The sequence below is a fragment of the Prionailurus viverrinus genome, chromosome D1, assembly GCF_022837055.1.
Source record: "Prionailurus viverrinus isolate Anna chromosome D1, UM_Priviv_1.0, whole genome shotgun sequence".
Taxonomy (NCBI): Eukaryota; Metazoa; Chordata; class Mammalia; order Carnivora; family Felidae; genus Prionailurus; species Prionailurus viverrinus.
Genome location: NC_062570.1, coordinates 107,713,208 through 107,733,684, shown reverse-complemented (window position 1 = coordinate 107,733,684; position 20,477 = coordinate 107,713,208). Strand labels below are relative to the sequence as shown.

Sequence of the window (20,477 nt, the reverse complement as noted above, 5' to 3'; positions counted from 1 at the left end):
GGGAAGTAGATCTGGGAGTTCTGGGTCCCAGTACTGATCCTGAACTCAGGAGCCCTCTCTCCTGCCTCACCCCAGACCCGACACAGGGTCCTCACCTCTGCCTTCAGCCGGGCCACCAAAGACCCATTTGCACCTTCGCGGGTGGCGGGTGTCCTGGGCTTTGCTGCCACCCACAACCTCTACTCGATGAATGACTGTGCCCACAAGATCCTGCCTGTGCTCTGTGGCCTCACCGTGGATCCTGAGAAATCCGTGCGAGACCAGGTGAGGCACAGCTGGGCCCGGGCCCTGGAGCGGAGGCTCCAGGGGGGCGTTTGGGCCCTAGCTGGCCCCGCGGACTCATGGGAACCCTGGAGTCCCCAGCTTTGCCCCTTCCTACCCCATAGGCCTTCAAGGCCATTCGAAGCTTCCTGTCCAAACTGGAGTCTGTGTCAGAGGACCCAACCCAGCTAGCGGAAGTGGGTGAGTGGCCCCCAGTCGTGTGCCCTCTTCTTCCATCACATCCTTGACTGTTACCTGTCAGAGCCCCCTTCCATGTCACTGGAGTCTCTGAAAGCTAGAACGACCTCGGAGAGCAGACCCGACACCACTGCTCCCCACCCCTCCCATCTTAGAGATGGGGGAGCACAGGCCTGGAGAAGGGGGGCCGCTACAGGTTGCTCTGTGTCCGTTACTGCGCTCCTGTCACCTTCCCCATGAGAGCCTGAGGTGACTATACTTGTCTCTTTTGACACTGCCCAGAGAAGGATGTCCATGCCGCCTCCAGCCCTGGAATGGGAGGAGCCGCAGCCAGCTGGGCAGGCTGGGCTGTCACAGGGGTCTCCTCGCTCACGTCCAAGCTGATCCGTGCACACCCAGCAGCTGCCCCGGCTGAGACCAACGTCCCCCAGAGACCCACGCCCGAGGGTGAGTGTGCCCCAGAGTGGCCGCATCAGTGACTGAGAGGGCTTGGGGGTGCTGGCACCTAGGAGCTATGACTGTTTGGCTTCTCCGGGGGTGGCAGTGGGGACGTAGGGGACAGGCGGGGTCTAGTCCCTTCACGAGCTGCTCTCTGCACCTTCCCCCTGACCCCAGAAACCTCTGCCCTGTTTTGAGACCTTCCTGGGGCCCAGTATCCGGGACCTCAGTGAGCCTCTGCTCCTCAGGACTTCCCGCCCCGGCCCCCGCCGTCGTCCCTGCCACATCCACAACCTCAGGCCACTGGGAGACGCAAGAGGAGGGCACGGACACAGCGGAGGACAGCAGTGTTGCCGACAGATGGGATGATGAAGACTGGGGCAGCCTGGAGGTGAGAGGGGCTGAGGGGGCCTCCCCAGGCGACTCCCAGGTAACTCCGGGTCAAAGGTTAAGGCTGCCTTCAAGGAGCTCAGGTGGGCTTGGCTGGTCACGCCTGTCCTCATCTGCACAGCATCCCTGCTGAGTAGGTGTCACGAGTGGCCCTTGTGGGTAACAGTTGGCAGCTGTCCCCACTAAGCCCCAGGGGCCCCTGGGCGCGGGGATGGAAATGGTGGTGGTTTTGGGGGCAGCCCATTTGTCTTCCTCACTCTCTTCTCCCTGTCCTCCAGTAGCTCCAGGGATCAGTAAGGAGAGGCCACCCCCAGGCCTGTGGGGGATGGGCTGAGGATGGAGTGGGGCTACCCTGATGGGAATGGGGGCAGACCTTGGGGCCCGATTTCCCCATCTGCTGACAACAGTCTCGGGTCTGAGGCTGTGGGGAACGGTGTAGAACATCTAGATCTCATTCCCCAGCCTCAGAGGAGTGATGCATGTCCACTCTATAGATGGGAAGCAAGGCTTGAGGAGCAAGTGAGATGGAATGCCAAAGAAGAAAGGGTGGAGCCCGTGGCTGGGAAGGGGCAGGCAGGCTTCCTTGCCCTTTGGGTGGGGGCTGGAGCGCCTATGGTCGCGCTCTCCTTCCCACACTGCAGCAGGAGGCCGATTCGGTGTTGGCCCAGCAGGAGGACTGGAGTACTGGGGGCCGAGCTAGCCGTGCCGGGCAGGTAAGCAGGGTGGGACAGTGGTGTTCCTATGGGGGAGGGGGAGGCCAGCCATTGGGCACGCCCCACCATTGGGCACTACCTCCCCATCTTCTGCAGACCAGCAACCCGGACCCAAAATCCGAGTCAGACTGGAGCAGCTGGGAAGCCGAGGGCTCGTGGGAGCAGGGCTGGCAGGAGCCAAGTCCCCCGGAGCCACCGCCTGAGGGCACACGGCTGGCCAGCGAGTATAACTGGGGTGGCTCGGAGCCCAGTGACAAAGGTGATCCCTTTGCTGCTGTGTCGTCACGCCGGGAGACCAGCGCTCAGGTACTTGGCACCTTTTCCCATGAGGGTTCAGACCGGGGTGGACCTCAGCCGGGAGTCCACCTCCACTCCAACCACACTTCCCTTTCAGCCGAGACCTGATTCATGGGGCGATGACAACTGGGAGGGTCTGGAGACCGAGAGCCGTGAGTGCTTCCCCTTCTCGTCCGGGCACACAGACTGGGGGCAGGGGCAGGCTGGGAAGCTGAGGCCCCAGTGGTCCTGAAGTCCTCCGCCCACCTCCTCCTCCTCCTCCTCCTCCTCCTCCTCCTCCTGCTCCCAGGGCAAGGGAAGGCCGAGCTGGCCCGGAAGAAGCGCGAGGAGCGTCGGCGGGAGATGGAAGCCAAACGCGCTGAAAAGAAGGCAGCCAAGGGCCCCATGAAGCTGGGAACTCGGAAGCTGGACTGAACTTGCCATATGGGCGCTCGCAGCCGCGGAGAGCAGGCCCCGCGGATGTATTTATTGTACAAACCATGCCAGCCCGGCCAGCCCGGCCAGGCACATCTCACGTGTACATAATCAGAGCCACAATAAATTCTATTTCACACCCCTGTGCTGGGCTCAGTGTAGCCCCTCCCAGGAGGCTTGGGTACGGCGCTGCCCTGCGAAGTCCACGCCCACCACAGACGGGAACATCAATTCGCTTGGACAAGCCGAGAGTGCAGAGGCATGATTTGATTTATCAGTTTCCAGGAAACGCCCTCTGGGAGGAAGGACCTCAGTGCCTGAGAGTCCCAAACTCCACCTGCGAACCGGGCGGCGCCTGTAAGGGCGCCCTCAGAACTCGGGGCGCAGGAAGGGGTCTACGACCCCCGGAGAGTTCCTGGGTCCGAGCCCCGAGTGGGAACACAGGTGAGAGACTGAGTTCACCCCGAGGGTCAGGCGGGAACCCCTCGCTGATGGCTGAGGGCCTCGTTAGCGGCGGCGCTGGGGCACACAGGCCCCGTGTGGGCGGCTGCGTGCGAAGCCAGCTTTGCAGACGCAGCGGAAGGACCCGCTTGTGTTCACGCAGCGCTCACTCTTGCACAGCAGCCCCCGCTGGTTCAGTTCTCGGCACTCATCGATGTCTGCAGGTGGGGGCGACAGGTGCGAGCTTCGCCAGGGCGCCAGGGCACGCAGCCCCCTTAGCGTGTGGCCCCGTGCCTCCCCCGGGCTGCCAGCCTTGGCCCCGGCCCCTCCACCAACTTCTGGTCTTGGCCCGGGGGCCGGTCCCACCCCCGCGGTCCGGCTCACCGACACAACGCGCACGAGAGGCGTCGAGCTGGAAGCCGCCCGGACACTCGCACACGGCGCCGCCGGGCCTCGGCACGCAGCGGCCACTCACGCAGCGGCACTCGTCCGAGTCCTCCTCCGAGCTGTCCTCTTCTGTGCGGGTGGGGAAAATGCAGACATCAACCTTCACCTCTGCCAGCAGATGGTTGAGGACCCCCCTCCGCCCCCCCCCCCCCCGCCCCCTCTCTGTGCCCTCCCGTTATACTCACCTCGAGGGGGCTTTCCTAGCAGCAGGGGGCTCGCGTCCCAGAAGGAATTGCTCTCACTCTGTGACGTTGGGCACTGGGACCCTGGGAGGAGCGGGGGCGGTCAGCCACGCGAAAGCAGCACCCTGGCTCCTGCCCCAGCACTCCGCAAACCCCTCTGGGGAGGCTCACCAGCGCTGCGTGGCGGGCAAGGGCGGCACTGGGCTCCCCAACCGCGGCCCTGACGACAGCAGCAGTCGTCGAAGGTGAGGGCTGGCCCGGCCAGGGGTCCCGCGCACATGCCATCTTCTCCGCGCTGGGCCCAGCACACGTCCCGTCGCTCCGGGGCACGCTCTGCCAGGGGAGACCTGGCTTCAGCTGGGGGGCCCGAAACGGGGACACTAGGTCCCTGCTCCAACCAAGCCTCGTGGGGAGCCGCGACCCCGGGGCTCCACCCGGCAGCCCAGGCCCTGGAATCGGCCCAAGACAACTCTTGCCCTCACCGGCTGGGCTCTCTGGGAGCTGGCAATCGCGGCCGGAGGGCCCGGGCACCCAGGGCGGGCGGCACTCGCAGCGGTAGGAGCCCGGCAGGTTGACGCAGCGGCCAGGGCGGCACGCTGCCGGGTCCTGACACTCGTCTACGTCTAGGGGGTAGCGAGGGCATGGATGGGAGTGGCGGTCACAGCTTGGCCCAGTCCCCGCTCCCCTCCTGTTTCCCCAGCCGGCAGGCCCGGGCCTCACCCATCTCCTCCGGGCTCAGACACTGCCGCTGCGCCGGGCTGTACTCGGCGGGGGGCGTGCAGGCACAGCGGTAGCCGCCGCGCGTGTTCTCACACACTCCGTTCCGGCAGTTGGACTCGTCCAAGCACTCGTCCACGTCTGCGGGGAGGAAAAGCACGAGTGGAGGGAACCAGCCCGAAGTCGGGTGGTTGTGCGTGTCTCCCGGCTGCTGGCCCACGGCCACTGGGACCATCTGCGCTCACCCACGCACTCCAGTAGGTTCCCGTCGTAGTAGAAGCCTTGCTTGCAATAGCACTCGTAGCCGGGCTGCGTATTCACGCACTTGCCCTCCTTGCAGATCTCGGCCCCGAACAGTATGCACTCGTCGATGTCTGCGGAGTGACCAGCCGTGGGCGCCCTGCGGCCTCTACCTCCGGGGCGGCTCAGGCCCGCAGCCAGGGAAGTGTGGGCGGGGCTTACCGCGGGGGCGGAGCAAACTCAGTGGGAGAGGCTTTTCCGGAGGCGGACGAGGGCGTGATAGGGGCGGGGCAGACGATGACGGTGTGGGCGGGGCCTACCCCAGTTAGCACTGCCGAGCTCGGTGGGCGGGGCGGGGAGGGGCGTGTCCGGTGGGCGGAGCCGTGTCGGGGCTTACCACGGTGGGCCGGGATGCCATAGTTGACAATGTTGTTGTCTTGGGTGTAGCCCTTCCCGTCTGGGCAGAGACTGTGGAACTCAGCTGCGGGGAGAGAGCGGCCGTGGGGAAGAAAGGAGGCGGGACTGAGCGCGTGCGTGCTTCTGTCGGGGCTCTCCACCTCATTTCCCACCTATCCAGGGAGGGGCCATTTCTCCCCGTCCGTTTCCAAATGAAGAAACTGAGACTCTGGGAAGGGGAAAGACCTGCCCGGCTCCTGACCTGAGCTGTACACTGGGCAGGGATAGATCTCGCAGTGGTCTCCCCAGCCAGCCCCCAGCGAGCAGCAGCACTCCTGCTGGGTGACATTGGTGGCCAGTACACTGTCGCAGAACACGGTGTCATCGAAGTTAAGGTAGCACTCCTTCTTGTGGTGGGGCTGCTCCACCTCTGAGGGGAGGGGAGGGCAGCTCAGGGTCCTGCAGACGGTCTTGCTGTCCACGCTGCCCACCGACCTCATGCCCCGGCTGCCCCACACTCCCTCGCTCCCCTCAGCCGCCCCGTCAGAGCCAAGCTCCATCCTCAATGTGAGGTTCAGGACTCTCCTGTGCGGTCCAGGTCCACTGGACTCTCGGGCAAAAGGGATTTCTTCCCGTTCCCCAGATTCCAGAGGGCGAGACCAGGAAAAGTCTCTGAACCGCAGCTGCAGCTCAGGGGAGTTGTCTAGTCTGAGGAGGAGCCTGGAGGACACTCACCCTCACAGCCGTGCTGATCCTGGGTGGGCGTGAAGCCCTCGTCACAGACGCAAACATAGGAGCCCTGCAGGTTCTCGCAAGCCCCGTGGGGAAGGCACAGGCCGGGGTCCTGGCTGCATTCATCTATGTCTGTGGGGAGTGAGGGAAGCAGGAAGAGTAGCTCCAAGGAAACCAGTCGCTTCTTGCGGGGGGAAGGAAGGGGAGATGTGCCTCCAGGGACTCACACAAGTTCAGAACCCGAACTTCCGCTTTGATCTCAAAGTGCACACTATAGGGAGTGCGCTCTTGCCTGTCTGTGCATGTGGGTAGATGTGTGCACATTCACTGTATTCTTCCCAAAACCTGCAGTGGCTGTTACCGGCAACAGAATGGAGCCCTCACTCTCAGCTTGGCATTCAAGGCCTTTGAGTTTGGTCTCCTGGTACCTTTCAATTTCATCACCCTGTATTCTAAACGCCGGCACTCCCGAGTCTACGTTCAGGGCACTGTCCCCTAAAATCACAACTAGCTCCTTCCAGATCTCCGTGCTCTGACATACATTGTTCTTCGGGCCGGGAATGCCATCCCATGCTTCTCTCTACTTAGGGAACCTATTTATGCTTTAGGGGACCATATATATGTTCCAAGTTCCAATTCAACTGTCACATCTCCGTTGCAATTAATCACCCCTCCAGACCTCTTTTGGCTCCCAGCACTCTGAACAGTAAGAATCAATATACACGTCAGCCTCCCCCAGTGGGAGTCCTGGATCACTGCTCTATTCCTAGTACATAGTATAGAAGCTGGCAAATAGTAGGTTCTCTGGAAACTCCTGTCCACTAATGCATGGAAAGGTCACCATGCAACTACGTCATTATTACTGTTGCTATTGTGGGTGGAGTGGAAGGGTGAGTGAGCGGGTGGATGGACAGATGGATGGAAAGACAGGTCAACAGGGTGTCTAGGAGATTACTGTCATTCCCTGCCACTCCTCCTGAGGAACTCTCAGCCAATACCCCCATACCTTGGCACTTCCTGCCGCCTACCAGCCGGTGCCCCTGAGGACAAAGACATCGGTAGGAGCCATTGGTGTTGATGCAGTCACCCCCAATGCAGGCGGCAGGGAAGTCACACTCATCAATATCTGTAGGGGATCAAAGAGGTGGAGAATCTCATGAGCTGACCCTACTCAGCCTGAGGCTGCCGAGGCTCCCCCTCCACACTCAATCTGTGGGTCAGGTCTACACTCCACGCCCAATCTTGGATAGGGATGCGGGCTGGACATGGGAGTGCCTGACCTGTTTACAGGTAGCTCCGAACTCGGAGCCTGGGCTTAGAAGTCCCAGGATAGGGAGGAACAAGTCAATCCCCAGCTCTAGGCCCCACTCACCCTCACATCGGCTCCGGTCTCTTGATAGATGGTAGCCGGAGAGGCACTGACATTGGAAGGAGCCTGGCGTGTTGGTGCAGATGCCATTGTCACACACATCCCCGGCCTCACACTCATCCACATCTGCAGGGCACAAGGCGGGGTCAGAGGGCCAGCATGGGGATGGTCTCGGGCGTCTGCCGCCCTTTTCCCGCTCGTGCCTATGGCGTGGAGCACCAGAGGGGAGGCCAGGGGAGCTGAAGGGAAGCACGGGACCCTAACCCGCCCTCCATGTGGCACACCAGGCCCTAGTGACCAGGCCAGGTGCTGCCAGGGACCCTGGGCCATGTCCGATTCCAAAGAGCTCAAGCCTCACCATCCTTCATCCATCCTCTCCAAAAAGGGCACCCTCCCCATCCCCTCTTCCCATACTGCCCCAGCTGCTCTCCCCTTCCCCTACCTGCCATGGCTCCCTTTCTTCCCATGTGAATAAGCTCCTCTATTCTCTGTCCTTCTCACATAATAGTTTCTTCTCCTTGTGCAGTGAAGGAGCTTGGCTTTCCCCTGAGAGCATGCTTCTCTGCAGTCATTTCTGCCAGAAGCTGGCTCTTGGCCACACCTCCAACCCCCCCGTCCAAACCAAGCTCCGCCTCCGAGGTGCACCTGACCCCATGCCTGCCTCTGGGTCTCCAGATCCTGGGTGCCGAGAGGGGTGCAGGCAGCTGCCAGACTGTGCACCCTGGGCCACAGCCACTCCCTCTGGCCTCTGGGCCCGCCCCACCCTCAGTGTGGCCAAGGCTACCCTCCCCCACCTCCCAAGCCTGGACCTTTGGAAAGCCCCTAGACAGCTCCCATGCCCTTGGGCAGTCCCAAACCTCTACTGGTCATTACAAGTCTCCTACTGGACTCAGGCTCTTCCCTGTACGTGAGAGAATTGAGAGGAATCTCTTTTAACCTCCTGCAAATCATGATATCCGTTCCCCTCTGGCTCCCATGAGGGCAAGAGATGTCCCTTCCCCTGTCCATGGCCCCTCCCCCAGCTGCCCTTGTCATCCCCTCGCCCATTTTCATGGCATCGCCTCAGCCTACAACCCTACACCCCATTCTGGTAGCCCCAGGTCTCGCTCCTCCTCACTTGCTAGCTGCCACCTCCCAACCCCTTCGTGCCACAGAAACCACCCTAACAAGGTCACCGGGAGCTTTCTCATCTTACCTCTTAGTTCTTATTTTGCAAGAACCTCTCTGTTGCATTTGCTTTATCCTCCTCTGCCCTGGGAGCCTCTCCTCCCCCAGTTTCTCAGCTGGTGCTCCTTGGGCCTCCTTCCATCCCTCCTCCCCATCTCCCACTCCTAGACCCCTGCCTTCCGCTGATGTGGTATTGCCCACAAGGCTCTGTGAGGCTCCCCTCACTGGACCCCCCCCCCTTGGCTGAGCAGACGCACCCTAAGGCTCCACGGCCCCCGACGTCCACAGTTCTAGGAGTGTGTGTGTTGGGGGGGGGGGGCGGTGTTTGGCCCAAGGCTTCCAACCTGTACGGCCCACCTTTTGCTGCCATCTCCAGCCCAGAGGCCCGCCAGGAACCACCCACTCAACTTGTCCAGCATGAAGCCTGGGTGTCTTCCCTCTCAAATATGCACCACGTCTAGAGACCCTATCCCAGTGAACAGCACCACCCGCAGAGCCACCCAAACCAGACCCCTGGAGGGTTCCTTGTTCCCCTCCCCCACCCCCACCTGGGCATACAGTGAAGCCCCGGGGAATCTGCTTTAATATTTCTCTAATATCACATCATCTCATGACCATCCTGAGGCAACTCCTCTCATCACATCCACCACTATCTGTGTCCTGAGCCATCAGAAGACCTCCAGCTACTCTCCACACCCAGCATCAGGAAACTTTCTACAGCAAATGGTGAATCTTGTCCCCCTTCCCCTTAAAATGCTTCAGGTGCCTTATAGCGCCCTCAGGATGAAGCTTAACCTCCCGGGCAGGGCTTAGAGGGGCCTTCCAGGGGCTGAGGCCCAGGGCCTCGGGTCCTGCCCCTCACCAGCCAGCCTCAGCCCCCACTCTCTGCCTCTACCTTACAGTTCCCTGCACATGCAGCGCTGTTTTTCACCTCTGCGTCCGCTGGTGCTGACTTCCTTTGCTTGGCTAATTTCTGTTGGTTCTTTAAGACAATTCAGGTCTCCCCTCCTCCCAGCCCTGCACCCACATTCCATCCAGGCCCACGGCCTTGCACTCTCCAGACTTCTTGGTGCCTAAGAAACATTAGTGCCAGGGCGCCTGGGTGGCCGTCGGTTAGGTTAAGTGACCGACTGACTCTTGGTTTCCGCTCAGGTCACGATCTTCCGGTCGTAGGATAGACTCCACACTGTGTGTGCAGTCTGCTTAAGATCCTCTCTTTCTCCCTCTGCCCCTCTCCCCTCTCTCTAAAAAAAGAAAAAGAAACAGTGCAGAGGGCCTCCTAACGCCCCTCCCCATTCTTTTATAGGTTTTTCTTTTCTTTAAATTTAAGGAACCTGCTTTGTAAAAGCAGCTACAGCCTTGCCTGCTAAGACCCTTCCTACACAGAAATCCTGGTGGTCTCTCCATGGGCTAGGTTCGCTGAGAAAATGAGCGACTAGATCCGTGAACTGGAGGGTGCATTATCTATCTCCTGCCCACCGTGGGACAGACTCGGTCCCCAGTTTGCGCGCGGCGTGGGTGCGGGGGGCGTTGACTGGCAGGGCTGGGGCTCACCCAGGCAACTGCGGCCATCCGGCGCAGGCGCGTAGCCCTGGGCGCACGTGCAGCGGAAGGAGCCTGGGAGGTTCTCGCACCAGCCCGGTGAGCAGGGGCTGCCCTCGGCGCACTCGTTCACGTCTGCGGCAGAGGAGACTCACCTCGGTCGCCACCCCACTGGGCCTGGCACTGTGTCGGGGTGGGGGTGGGGGTCTCCCCCGCCCAGTATGGGGGGCGCCGCCTGCGAGGCGACTCTCACGAACATAAGCCCTCCCCTGCCCTAACCGGACCCCGAAACTGCCCGGTCGCCGGGGACCCCTCCCGGATGGGCCCCGCCCATTTGCCTTCGAAGCCGCCCGTCCGGCATCTAGGCCCCGCCCTCACCGCGGCAGGCCCCGCCCCCCTGGCTGCGGTAGCCGGGCTGACAGGCAATGCACTTGAAGCTCCCGGGTTTGTTCTCGCATTTGCCATCCGGACAGGAGCTCGGGTCTCGGCACTCGTCGATGTCTGCGTGCGTGAGGCGAGAAGGAGGCAGACCCATTTGGGGACATCGTGACCGACCAGGCCCTCAGTATCCTTGGCAGGACCTCCCTCCGTCACGGATCAACGGGGCCCACTGGGACCTCAGGGCTCCCGCACCCCAACCTCTGAGGGGCCCAGGGCTGGAGTCCAGGCCCCCTGCCCCCACGCCAGGCCGAGGGACAGCGGAGGACCCCCTGTCGGCCCGGATGGGGTCTTCCCCCACCTTCGCACACGGGCGGTCGTGAGGCTTTGAGCCGGTAGCCGGGGTAACAGTTGCACTTGTAGTGACCGGGGAAGTTGAGGCAGAAGCCGCCGTCGCCGCACAGGTGGGGCTTGGCGCACTCGTTCAGGTCTGCGCGGGAGGAAGAGGGCGCGAGGGGGGGCGCCAGGGGCGGCAGAGGCGGTTACGCAGCGGTCGGGACGAGGGCCCCCCATCCCCCCAGCCTCCGCGCCGCCCCGGCCCGGCCGCGCTCACCCACGCACGAGCGCCCCCCGGCGCCCACGTGCAGGCGGTAGCCGCGGTTGCAGTGGCAGTTGTAGGAGCCGCCCGTGTTCATGCAGATGCCCCTCCCGGCGCCGCACGGCTCCGCCTCGCACTCGTTCACGTCTGGGGAGGACGCGCGGGCGGCGAGACGTCAGAGGGATACGGGGACCCGAGGCCGCCCCCGGGCCGCCCGCCCGGCCGCCCGCGCTCACCCACGCAGTAGCGGTGCTGCGGGTGCGACCGGTAGCCCGGATTGCAATGGCAGGAGTAGTCCGAGGGGCCCGGGACGCACTCGCCGTGGCCACAGATGTTCTGGTTCAGTCGGCACTCGTCTGTCTCTGGGGGGGGGGGGGGGGGGCAGCATGGGGCTGAGCAGGGAGCACTCACTTTCTGCCACGTTCCCCGGGCGGACCTCCATACCCCATTCTTAATAACCCAGATACCTGAGCCTGGTCACACCATGACCTCAGGCCCCTGTGCACTCATACGCCAATCCTAGGATTTCCTATACCTCTATCCCAGATAACCCCAGCATCACGACCCCAGATAGCAACCCTGGGTCCCTGACATCCCTCTCCTCAACTCCAGGATCCCTGATATTTCTATTTCTACTCACTATATTCTGCCTCCCCGTCACCCCAAACCCGATCACGTCCCCTCAAGGGCCTCAGTCATCCCAATGCCCCTACCCAAGGGGCTCGAAGACCCTCCCCTCCAGTCACCTCAATATTTAAAATCCCGCAGCATTTGTTACTCCCATATCCTCTAGCCCAGTGACCCCAACACCCTTGCCTTAGGGACCCGGGTCCCCCATTCCAGAATGGTTGATTTCCTCCCCTTCCCAAGGCAGGCAAGGAGCTCCTTCCTGGGAATCTGGCTTGCCCCTTTGTGGATATGTAGGCAGTCAGATCCAGAAACCCCCTTCACTTTCTTTGTCAACAGTCTCGCTGAACTCCCTCACTCCCCCTCTCCCTTCCTCCCCCCCACCTGCAGCCCAGGCTTTGACCCTGAACCCTGCCCCACCCAAACACACCTGGTGAGCTGCCCTTTTTGCCTAGAGTATCTCTCCCTACACCTAACACCCTCTCCTCTGAGAAGCCTCCCCAGATGCCTCTTCCCCCACATTCCCACAACCCCCAGGGCTGTCACTGCATTGCCCTAGCCTGTACAGGCCTCCTGGGCAGCCACCTTCTGCCTGAGCCATCACTCCCCCCGCCCCCAGCCCATCTAGCCTCCTAGATTTCAATGGGGCCGGTGGCTCCCTTGTAGCTTTGGAGTCCACACAGACTTGGGCTTGAACCTGGCTCAGATGTGTGATCTGCCGGCAAGATACTGAACCTGAGCGACTGTTTTCTCATCTGGAAGATGAAGCTACCAGTGTTCACTTTCAGAGTATGAGAAGGTTAAGTGATGTTTAGTACGTACAACTCTCCGGTCGGTGCCTGGCACGAGGCAATTGCTCAGCCATAGCTAGCAATTATCATGATGCCCCAAACCCTACAGACACTTCCCACAGCCTTTGGGATCAAACCCAAGCCTCTGAACAAGGCTCCACGCGTCGGCCCTCCCTTGGTTCAGAAACACGGGGCTGTGTGGTTTTCCCTCCTCCGCCAGCGTTTCCATGTCTCCGTGCCTTTGCCTACACTTCACTTGGAACGTCCCGTTTTCCCAACCTGCACACCCATTTCTTCCCCGCTCCTTCTCATTAATTTCCAGCCCTCTTTAAAGCCCTGCTAGCCTTCTCTCATTGCCACCCTACATATTATCATAATCCCCAGACTTCTTTTCTTCTCTGGTTTACTTTTTCATGGCATTTATGAGACATCCTGGATTTTTAGTTCCTGATCTGTTTTCTATTTACTGTGCAAGAACAGGGAAGTTTTGCCTTTTGCTTACTACTGTATCCCCAGCACCAAAACCGTGTCTGGAACATAACAGGTACTCAATAAGTATTTGTTGAATGAATGAATAAGCACCGTCAGACTGGGCTGACCACCACAATACCTGGATCCTTCAAGGTTGCACGCCAAGGCTTCCCCAGAGCCCAGCCCAGGGCCAGGCACACAGGAAGCCTGGGTGGAGGGTTAGTGCTCAGGAATGATGGGGGCAGGGGGCGGTAAGGGAGGACTGAAATTAAGCCAGGGACCTGGCCTCTCCAGGACATGGCCTACGTGGGCAGGTCTTACCTGTGACCTGGGTAGGAGCAATCTCCACTGCACTGCGGGAAGGGGGCAGGTCTGGCAGGAACCAACGCACGGTGGGAGGCGAGGGCCTGGAGATCAACTCTGTAGGTGACAGTGGTCGCCGTCAGGGGGTGTGGAGGATGGGAGAGCCGCCCCTCTCCAGGCAGGCCAGGGGCTGGGACTTCACACCCATCTTCACTATCCCCGGATGGCTAAGCTGTCAACCACCCCCCAGTGACAGTCCTTGAGGACTGGTTCCTCCAGCACCGCCCAGCTCACCAGGGTAGGGCCTGGCAGGAGATGTGGTGGCGGTCAGGTGGCTCTGCTGTGCCGACTGTTCCTCCATCACTGGCTGTGAGTGACAGCAGCATGAGCCCTCTGTCTCCTTGGCTTCCCGCTCCTCCCACCTGGGCTCTCATACTCACTGAGTCCGTGCTCACCCCTAAAAGGGAGGAAGATGGGGCCATTAGCGCAGGGCTGGGAAAAGAGAGTTAAGACTGGGATTGGCAGTTGGTATTTGTGGTTAGGGTCTCTAAGAGTTCAGCAGTCATGTCTCTGGGTCAGGTGTCGAGAGTTAGATCCTGGAGCCAGGGGGCGTTTGCATCACGGGTCAGGGGAGCGGGTATGGGGAGCGATGGTTGGTCAAGGTCCTTGGGTTATCGAGCAAGACTCAGGAGGTTACAGCTAGGGCCAAATCCTTGGGTCGGGAGACAGAAGCTCAGATCTAGGGACAGCATTCGGACTGGATCAGTGCCCTGGTTTGGAAATCAAAGGGGTTCCAGGGTCAGAGGAATAGATCCGGAGGGCAACGGATGGTCAGATCCTGTCCATCGGGGGGTCAAATCCTGGGGTGACAACCTTGGTTCGGGACGAGAGGGTCGATTCTGGGGGTCAGTGATGAGGTCAAGGATGAGGAGCTAGGGGTTAGACTCTGAGGTCACATCTGTGGGTGGGGAGCCAGGGGATCGAGTCTTAAGGCATTCATCATCTGTCAGGGAACAGAAAGGCTCAGGCCAGACCTCGTTCTTCCTCCGCGTCCTCAGGTGGCGGTGCCCGGCTGGGGCTCTCAGGATGCTGCTGGGGCTTGGGTGGCCCGTCAGGGTGCAGGAAAAGGGAAAAATCACTTTCGCCTTGAATGGTGAGGGTCTGGTGGGAAGTGAGGATGTGGTAGCCCTTCCCAGCTGGACAGATCTCCTTGAAGGCAGCTGCGGCCAGAGGGAGGGGCAGAGAAGTGAGTGTTTCCTAGACGGGCACAGAGACGGCCCCTTCGCCCCACATGCCCCACGCTCACCAGTGCCATCAGCCGGGCAGCGCTGGCACCTCGCGCCCCAGGCCTTGCCCACGCTGCAGCAGCAGAGCTGGCGGGTGAGGCGCGTGGTCAGCGGGTGCTGGCACTGGTGCTCGGGGCTCACCAGGCGGAAGCACAGGCTCTTCTCCTCTGGCTTGTCCGCTGCGGGGGCCAGTGGCAGGCATGGTCACCTGGGCCTGATCGCCGCCCATGTCCCTCTTCCAAGCTGCTCCAGGCCTTGCCTCTCTGGCCCAGACAACCCTTGATCCTCCTGTGGCCTCTGACCTCAGGTGACCCCGAACTCACATGATCCCCGAACCCGTCTTTCTCTGACCTCATGTGACCCCTGAAATCTCTGTGACCGCTGGCCCCATTGCCCCCTGATTCTAGCTGCTGTATGTAGGGCTTTATCCCTCCTACCCACCAAGACCATGATCTCCTACAACCCTACTCTATATAGTCCCTGACCCCATGTGACCTCTGACCAGATCTCAAGTGACTCCTGACCCCACTTATCCCTGATCCTATCGGCTCTGGGCCTCGATCCTCCTGCAATCAACCCTTGACCACACGGTGACCTCTGTGACCTCTCTGATCCTTGCCGCTTGCTGCTTGGAGGTCCATGCCTGTGACTTCCCAGGGACCTGAGCCCCCCCATTCTCACCAATGCACTGCGTTCGGGAGGGGCCCAAGCTATGGCCGGGTGGGCAGACGCAGCGATAGGAGCCGGGGTTGTTGAGGCAGTCACCATGGCGACACATGCCGGGCATCGCGCACTCGTTGATGTCTGTGGTAAGCAGGAACGTGATCCCTCTAGTCTGGGGCCATAGGGTGACAGCAAGCTACTCCGAACACCTCAGGGTCCTGCCCCAGCCCCGCCTGCTCCCTCAGTCACCTCGGGGCCTCCCCCAGTGACAACTGGCTTGCCCCTCCAGCCCACAGAATCTCCTGGCTGGCCGTACCCTGGCAATGGGTGCTGTTGAGTCTCTTGTAGCCCTGAGGGCAGTCAGCGCCCACCTCCCCACGTACAGGTCCTGGTTTCTGCACCCCTGTGTCTGCAGAGAGAGGAGACGGTGGCAGGGGAGGACACTGGGGGTCCTGCAGGGGAGGGGGGAAAGGAGGGCCATGGGGAGGAGCAGAGTGGGATGGGTGAGAGGAATCTGGTGGGCAGGGAGAGGCTCGGGCGGCACCGGCTGGGTCCTCCCCTGCAGGGGAGGAAGAGGCATGCGGAGGTCCACCCTGCGGTGACGGGGGTCCGGAGCCCAGGCACTCACACTGCAGCTGGGGGCACTTATGGCACTTGCTCTGGCCCCAGGCGGTGCCGATGCTCCCACAGCAGTCTTCCTGCTTGGTGAGGCCGGGGAGGGGGTTGCTGCCGCACTAGGGGAAGTTGGGACTGGGGTCACAGGGCGCCCAGCCCCACCCAGCCTCCCTCCCCAGGCCCTTCTCCTCCCTCCTCAGCCCGTGGGCCCCCGTTTTGCGCAGTCCCCGTTTAGTTGGGACAGGACAACCCTGGGAGACCGAAGGTCCGGTCCAGCTGGACTGTGGATTCACTCACAGGCTGCTTGGGCAGTGTGTCCTGGAAGCAGCGGCCCAAGGGCTTCTGGGTGGGTGGCCGGGGGTGCTGGGGCTTGGGGTGCGGCAGCAGGTGCTGCGAGGGGGCTGGGCCCTCGGCATTCGGCCCCTCGATGCGGTGAACTTGGACCGAGGCATCGGGAGGATGGTGCACGCGCACGTTCACCACGGGGGGCGGGGCCTGCACTGGGGGGGGGGGCGGGGCACGGTGGCTTCAGGGCTGCCCCGCACCACCGGTTGCGGGTGCGGTCGCTCATTCCGTTCCCGCCACCCTAGTGTCCGCCCACTTTGGCCACCCCGGGTCTGCCCGTGGTCCGGTACCTTCCGCTGAGATCTGTCCCGGCCCGAGGGGCACCAGGAAGGCTGCATGCTGGGCAGGGGGCCCCTCCCCGGGCCCGGGCGGATCAGCGATCACCTGGACCGCGTAGATGGCATGCTTGCTGGCTACAGACTCGCTTTCTGGAGCCAGGGGCGGAAGCGCGCCTGTGGACAGGGCCCCGGCCCGGCCAAGCCCGGGGCCTGCGCCGCCGGTGACCCCGCCAGCTCCTCCAGCGGGCACCTGGCAGAAGCGACCGGTGAAGTCCGGGGGACACAGGCACTGGTTTCGGGAGGAACACTGGCCGCCGTTCATGCAGGGCAGAGGGCACACCACTGGGGAGGGGAGGTGGATCAGGAACCGGGCCCACCGGTCCTCCCAGCCCCCAGGCCTGCTCCCTCACCCACAGCCTGCCTCTTTCCCCTCCTCCCTACTTCCTTGCCACCCACTGGCCCCGTCCTTGAGAAGCTGGCTTTCGGAACACATAGAAACTGCCCTATAGGTCTTCCAACATCCTACTACCCACGTTGGCTTCTGGAGTCTTAAGTCCTGTACTTAAATCCTAGCTAGGGGGCCACGTGCCAGCTGTGTGGCCCTGAGCCCCGTGCCTCAGTGTCCTCGTCTGTAGGGATGTTTGTTGTGTCTATGAAATGAGGTCACGCCTGTACAAACACTCAGTGCCCTGCACGCTGAGTGTTTAGTAAGTAGTAGCAGATGATGAGGACGATCATGGTGATGGAGCAGATTTTCTCTCCTCTGGATTTCCCTCCAAACGTTCCTGGGAATGTGATCTCTATGTGGCACTTCCTGCTTCTTAAATTCTCCCCATTCAGACCTCAGCCCTCTCCGGGTTCGCCCTCTCCCTCCCTCCCTCCCTTTGCCTTGCCACGCCAGGGCCCACATCTCTAGCTGCTACCTCTCTGGGACCTCTCTTGGGCACCTCCACCAAGGGGACACTGTCTGAAATCAGCATCCTGCCCCCACCCCTCCCTCTGGACTACCCGCTGGGGAGTCCCTGCCGGCCAAGGTGGTTCTACTGAGCCTCAGAGGCCGCATCTCTCCTGCTCCACTCCACCCAGTTCCGGCCTCTCTACAGTCTCATGAACCCATGTCCCTCCCCGCCATGCCCTCTGCCCCTCTGGTGCCTTGTGTCTTGCCACCCATCCTCCTCCCCGGCTTCCTGCCCCTCTCTCTCTCCTGCCTGTCAACAGCCCAGCACCCCCAGAGAAACGAGCCTCAGGCAAAGCCCTGGCGTATCACATCCCTGCTCACTCCTCGCTTCCTTGCACAAACATTTAAGGCTCTCCATGGCCCAGAACGAACCTTCTTTTCGTCCATCCCCCTCTGCTCTGTCCACGTGCACCCCATGCCTCAGGACTCCTCTCCCTCCTCCTATAAATGGGTCACATCCCCTGCCTCCATGGCTTCATTGATGCCACCCTCCCTCAGGGCCCTGTCCCTCCACCTCTACATAGTCAAATAGTATCCTTCCAGCCTCAGTTTCTCCTCCTGGCAGCTTTTCCATGTATCCCCGCCACACCTCTGTTCTCTCTCCTGAGTTAGCACCCTCTGTCCTGCTCTGCCTGGTACTTAACTTGGTTATATTTATGTCTGTCTCTCACAACACGAAGAGTGTTTTGGAGGGTAGGGCTGGGTCTGCCTCAGCTCTGGGTCTCAGAGGAGGTTCAGGGGGAATGACTGAAGGGCTGAGTGGCAGGCTGGGACCTATGTCTTTCTGTCACATACACACTCACGTCTCACATCCAGCCTTGGGGCCCTGAGCTCACACACCAGACCGAGCCCCTCTCCTGCCTGCCCCATGGCTGCCCTCACTTCCCAGGATGGAAAGCTGGGGGTGATGCTCTTCTGGACACCTGCAGGGCCTCAGAGGGCCAACCCACATCCATGGCCGTCAGGGCCTGGCTGAGAGCATCCTGGCCCAGCCCATCCTGCCAGGACTCTCAGGGCAGAAGGGGTGTGTCCTGGGCTGGGGGAGGCAGGATCCTCTCCTTCCTGCCTCCCAGTGAGTCACCCATAGCGGTGAGGGTGACCTCTCAATGACACCCGCCCACTGTGGCCTGGGCTCTGAGCCTGGGGGATGTGGGCAGCACAGATGGAGACAGCAGCCTGGGCAGGATGGCCAGGGGGTCTGGGAGGCTGGGCCCATATACACTCACATGCACGGTCATCTCCTCTGTCTGTCTCTCTCTCTCTGTCACACACACACACACACACACACACACACATTCATTTTGGCACCAACACAAGCTCACAGAAACACTCCCATAGTGACTGGAGACATACACCCAGGACAACACAAAGGAACATGTAATTAATCACAGAGTGTCACTGCAAAGCCCATGCATGCACACGCACACACGCACATCTCATGAGACTCTGAGCCACATCAGTGGAGTTCCTTTGGGTCTGTGAGTCGGTATGTTGAGTATAGGAATGTGTAAGAGGGGCCGTTTCGCTGGTGCCATCCTGGGCCCGGCCTAATTACCCTGTCCAGGAGGGTAATTACTGCTGGGACACCTCCCCCAGCCTGGCCCACAGGGCCTTGCGGCGAGGAGAGCCGAGCCCCAGGCCTTGCCCTTTGAAGAGAGATGCTGAGGAAGGGGTAGGCTCCAAGTGGAACTGGGGAGTCATGCGGGATTGTTGGGGAGGGGAGACTCTGAGGCGGAGCTCCTGAGATCTTACGGGGGAGGCATAGATGGGGTGCCAGGGAACAGATGGACTGAGGACCCCAAACAGCCCCCACCTCCAGGCCTGCACTCCGCCTGTTAGGCCTCAGCACCCCTCCCCTCCAAGACCTTGCCAACATCTAACTTCTTCACCCCCAGCCCTGACCTTGGCTCCTCCCCCCAGAGCATGCAGGTGTCTACCCCTGGCAGGCCCTACTTTAGACGTTTTGAAAAGATTTCTCCTGTTTCTTCCAGCAATTCTGTTTCTCAGGGGAGAATTTGTCCCTTCTCTGAGACCTCCTTGGCCCCGGCTCACATCCCTCAAAAGCCCCTGTGTAATGACCCTGACGCCCTCTCAGAACCCAGCACCTTCCCAGCGGCCTGTATCCTGCAGGACCCCAGCATGACTGCACACCTTAGGCCTCAACCCTGCCCCAAAGCTGTGAAGTCCCGGTCCACGCGGCCCTCCAGCTGTGGCCGCAGGACTCCAGCCTCCCAAGCCCCTCGTGTCCCCCCCCCCCCGGCCCCAGGCCCCCAGAGCTCTGCACTCCGCACCCTGCGCCCCCAGTGTCACAGACCCTACCCCACCAGGTATCCCGCATTTGTCCTGCTGTCTGCCTTCCCGCGTCCCCCACCCGGGCCCCCGGGCCCTCACCCACGCGGAAGCCGGAGCCCGTGAGCGTATCGGTGCTGTGGCCGTTCTCTCCGATGAGCGTCATGTTGGAGCCCTGCTGACAACTGTCCCGACACTGGCCCTTGAGACAGGTCCTCTTGCAGATCACCGGCGCAAAGACCACCTTGAAGCGCTCCCGGGCCAGCGCCCCGCCCCCGCCGGCGCCCCGCTCGCCCGCCGGCCCCCCCTCGGCCCCGCCGCCCGGGCCCAGCAGCAGCAGCAGCAGCAGCAGCAGCAGCGCCAGCAGCCCCGCCGCCCCCGCCCCGCGCATCTCAGGGGCCAGGCCGCCAGCAGCCCCGCGGGGCCCGGGCATCCGGGGCCGCAGGACCCGGGGGGCGCGCCCGGGCCGGGGCTATGGTCGCGGCGCCCCCCGGGGGGGGGAGGTTGAGGGCGGTGGGGTAGCAAGCCGGGAGCCCCGGGAGAGGGGGGGGAGAGAGGGCAGCGAGGGAGAGGAACAGAGGAAGCGCGCGGGGAGGGGACGGCAGGCGCGGCCGGGGGCCCGGTGCGAGGCCAAGAGATGGAGGCTGGACCGCGGGGAGCCCAGAAACTTCCAGAGCCCCGGGAAGGAGCCCAGCCACGAGCCGGGGCCGGGGGCCTGCGAAGGCCCCGAAGTGAGGCGGCCGCGCGGAGGCCGAGCGGGTTGAGGCGGAGAGGAGGAGCGAGGGGAGAGGAAGGCCGGGCGGCCGGCCCGCTCCGCGCCTCCCCCGGCCGGGCTGGGCTCCCGCGGCCGCCGGGAAGCAGGGAGCGCGCGGGGCGGACGCAGGGAGAAGTGAGCAGTTGTTTTCCCTGGCTGCGGCGCGGCGGCGGCGGC

General features: G+C 62.1%; 2 protein-coding genes across 4 annotated transcripts in view; one reads left to right on the top strand and one right to left on the bottom strand.

Moving 5' to 3' along the window:
- Positions 1 to 2,850, top strand: part of SCYL1 (SCY1 like pseudokinase 1) — an 11,315-nt gene extending 8,465 nt beyond the window's left edge. The window contains exons 11-18 of one of the 2 annotated variants that reach the window (XM_047878368.1): positions 76 to 264; positions 387 to 462; positions 742 to 906; positions 1,146 to 1,288; positions 1,932 to 2,000; positions 2,097 to 2,306; positions 2,395 to 2,449; positions 2,587 to 2,850. In XM_047878368.1, the coding sequence (XP_047734324.1) occupies positions 76 to 264; positions 387 to 462; positions 742 to 906; positions 1,146 to 1,288; positions 1,932 to 2,000; positions 2,097 to 2,306; positions 2,395 to 2,449; positions 2,587 to 2,711 (1,032 nt within the window). In that variant the 3' untranslated portion in view covers positions 2,712 to 2,850. Of the gene's footprint in view, positions 1 to 75; positions 265 to 386; positions 463 to 741; positions 907 to 1,145; positions 1,289 to 1,928; positions 2,001 to 2,096; positions 2,307 to 2,394; positions 2,450 to 2,586 lie in introns of both variants that reach the window. The other variant, XM_047878367.1, reaches the window with a different exon arrangement.
- LTBP3 (latent transforming growth factor beta binding protein 3) lies at positions 2,709 to 20,477 on the bottom strand. 2 transcript variants are annotated; one of them, XM_047878365.1, is made up of 28 exons: positions 19,649 to 20,477; positions 16,312 to 16,641; positions 15,974 to 16,176; positions 15,690 to 15,795; positions 15,378 to 15,470; positions 15,080 to 15,202; positions 14,419 to 14,577; positions 14,147 to 14,332; positions 13,553 to 13,569; positions 13,407 to 13,479; positions 13,131 to 13,229; positions 11,157 to 11,282; positions 10,936 to 11,067; positions 10,684 to 10,812; positions 10,323 to 10,445; positions 9,957 to 10,079; positions 7,239 to 7,361; positions 6,873 to 6,992; positions 5,870 to 5,998; positions 5,397 to 5,564; positions 5,136 to 5,219; positions 4,744 to 4,872; positions 4,502 to 4,639; positions 4,264 to 4,404; positions 3,953 to 4,114; positions 3,785 to 3,865; positions 3,537 to 3,668; positions 2,709 to 3,370 (listed from the first exon to the last, which is right to left on the bottom strand). In XM_047878365.1, the coding sequence occupies exons 1-28, from the start codon at positions 19,977 to 19,979 to the stop codon at positions 3,219 to 3,221; spliced, it is 3,912 nt and encodes a 1,303-aa protein (XP_047734321.1). In that variant the 5' UTR covers positions 19,980 to 20,477; the 3' UTR covers positions 2,709 to 3,218. The 2 variants fall into 2 exon arrangements, with proteins under 2 accessions (XP_047734321.1, XP_047734322.1); XM_047878366.1 differs by lacking the exon at positions 13,553 to 13,569 and having other exon boundaries at positions 13,407 to 13,480; positions 14,146 to 14,332.

Bases quoted from the DNA above. Each gene is read 5' to 3' on its own strand.
- LTBP3 (XM_047878365.1), bottom strand. From the start codon at position 19,979: ATGCCCGGGCCCCGCGGGGCTGCTGGCGGCCTGGCCCCTGAGATGCGC. The intron at 4,115-4,263 runs GTGAGGGCAAGA...CTCCCCTGGCAG, and splicing joins GCTCCCAGAGAGCCCAGCCG to AGCGTGCCCCGGAGCGACGG. The intron at 3,371-3,536 runs GTGAGCCGGACC...CCCCACCTGCAG, and splicing joins CTCTCGTGCGCGTTGTGTCG to ACATCGATGAGTGCCGAGAA.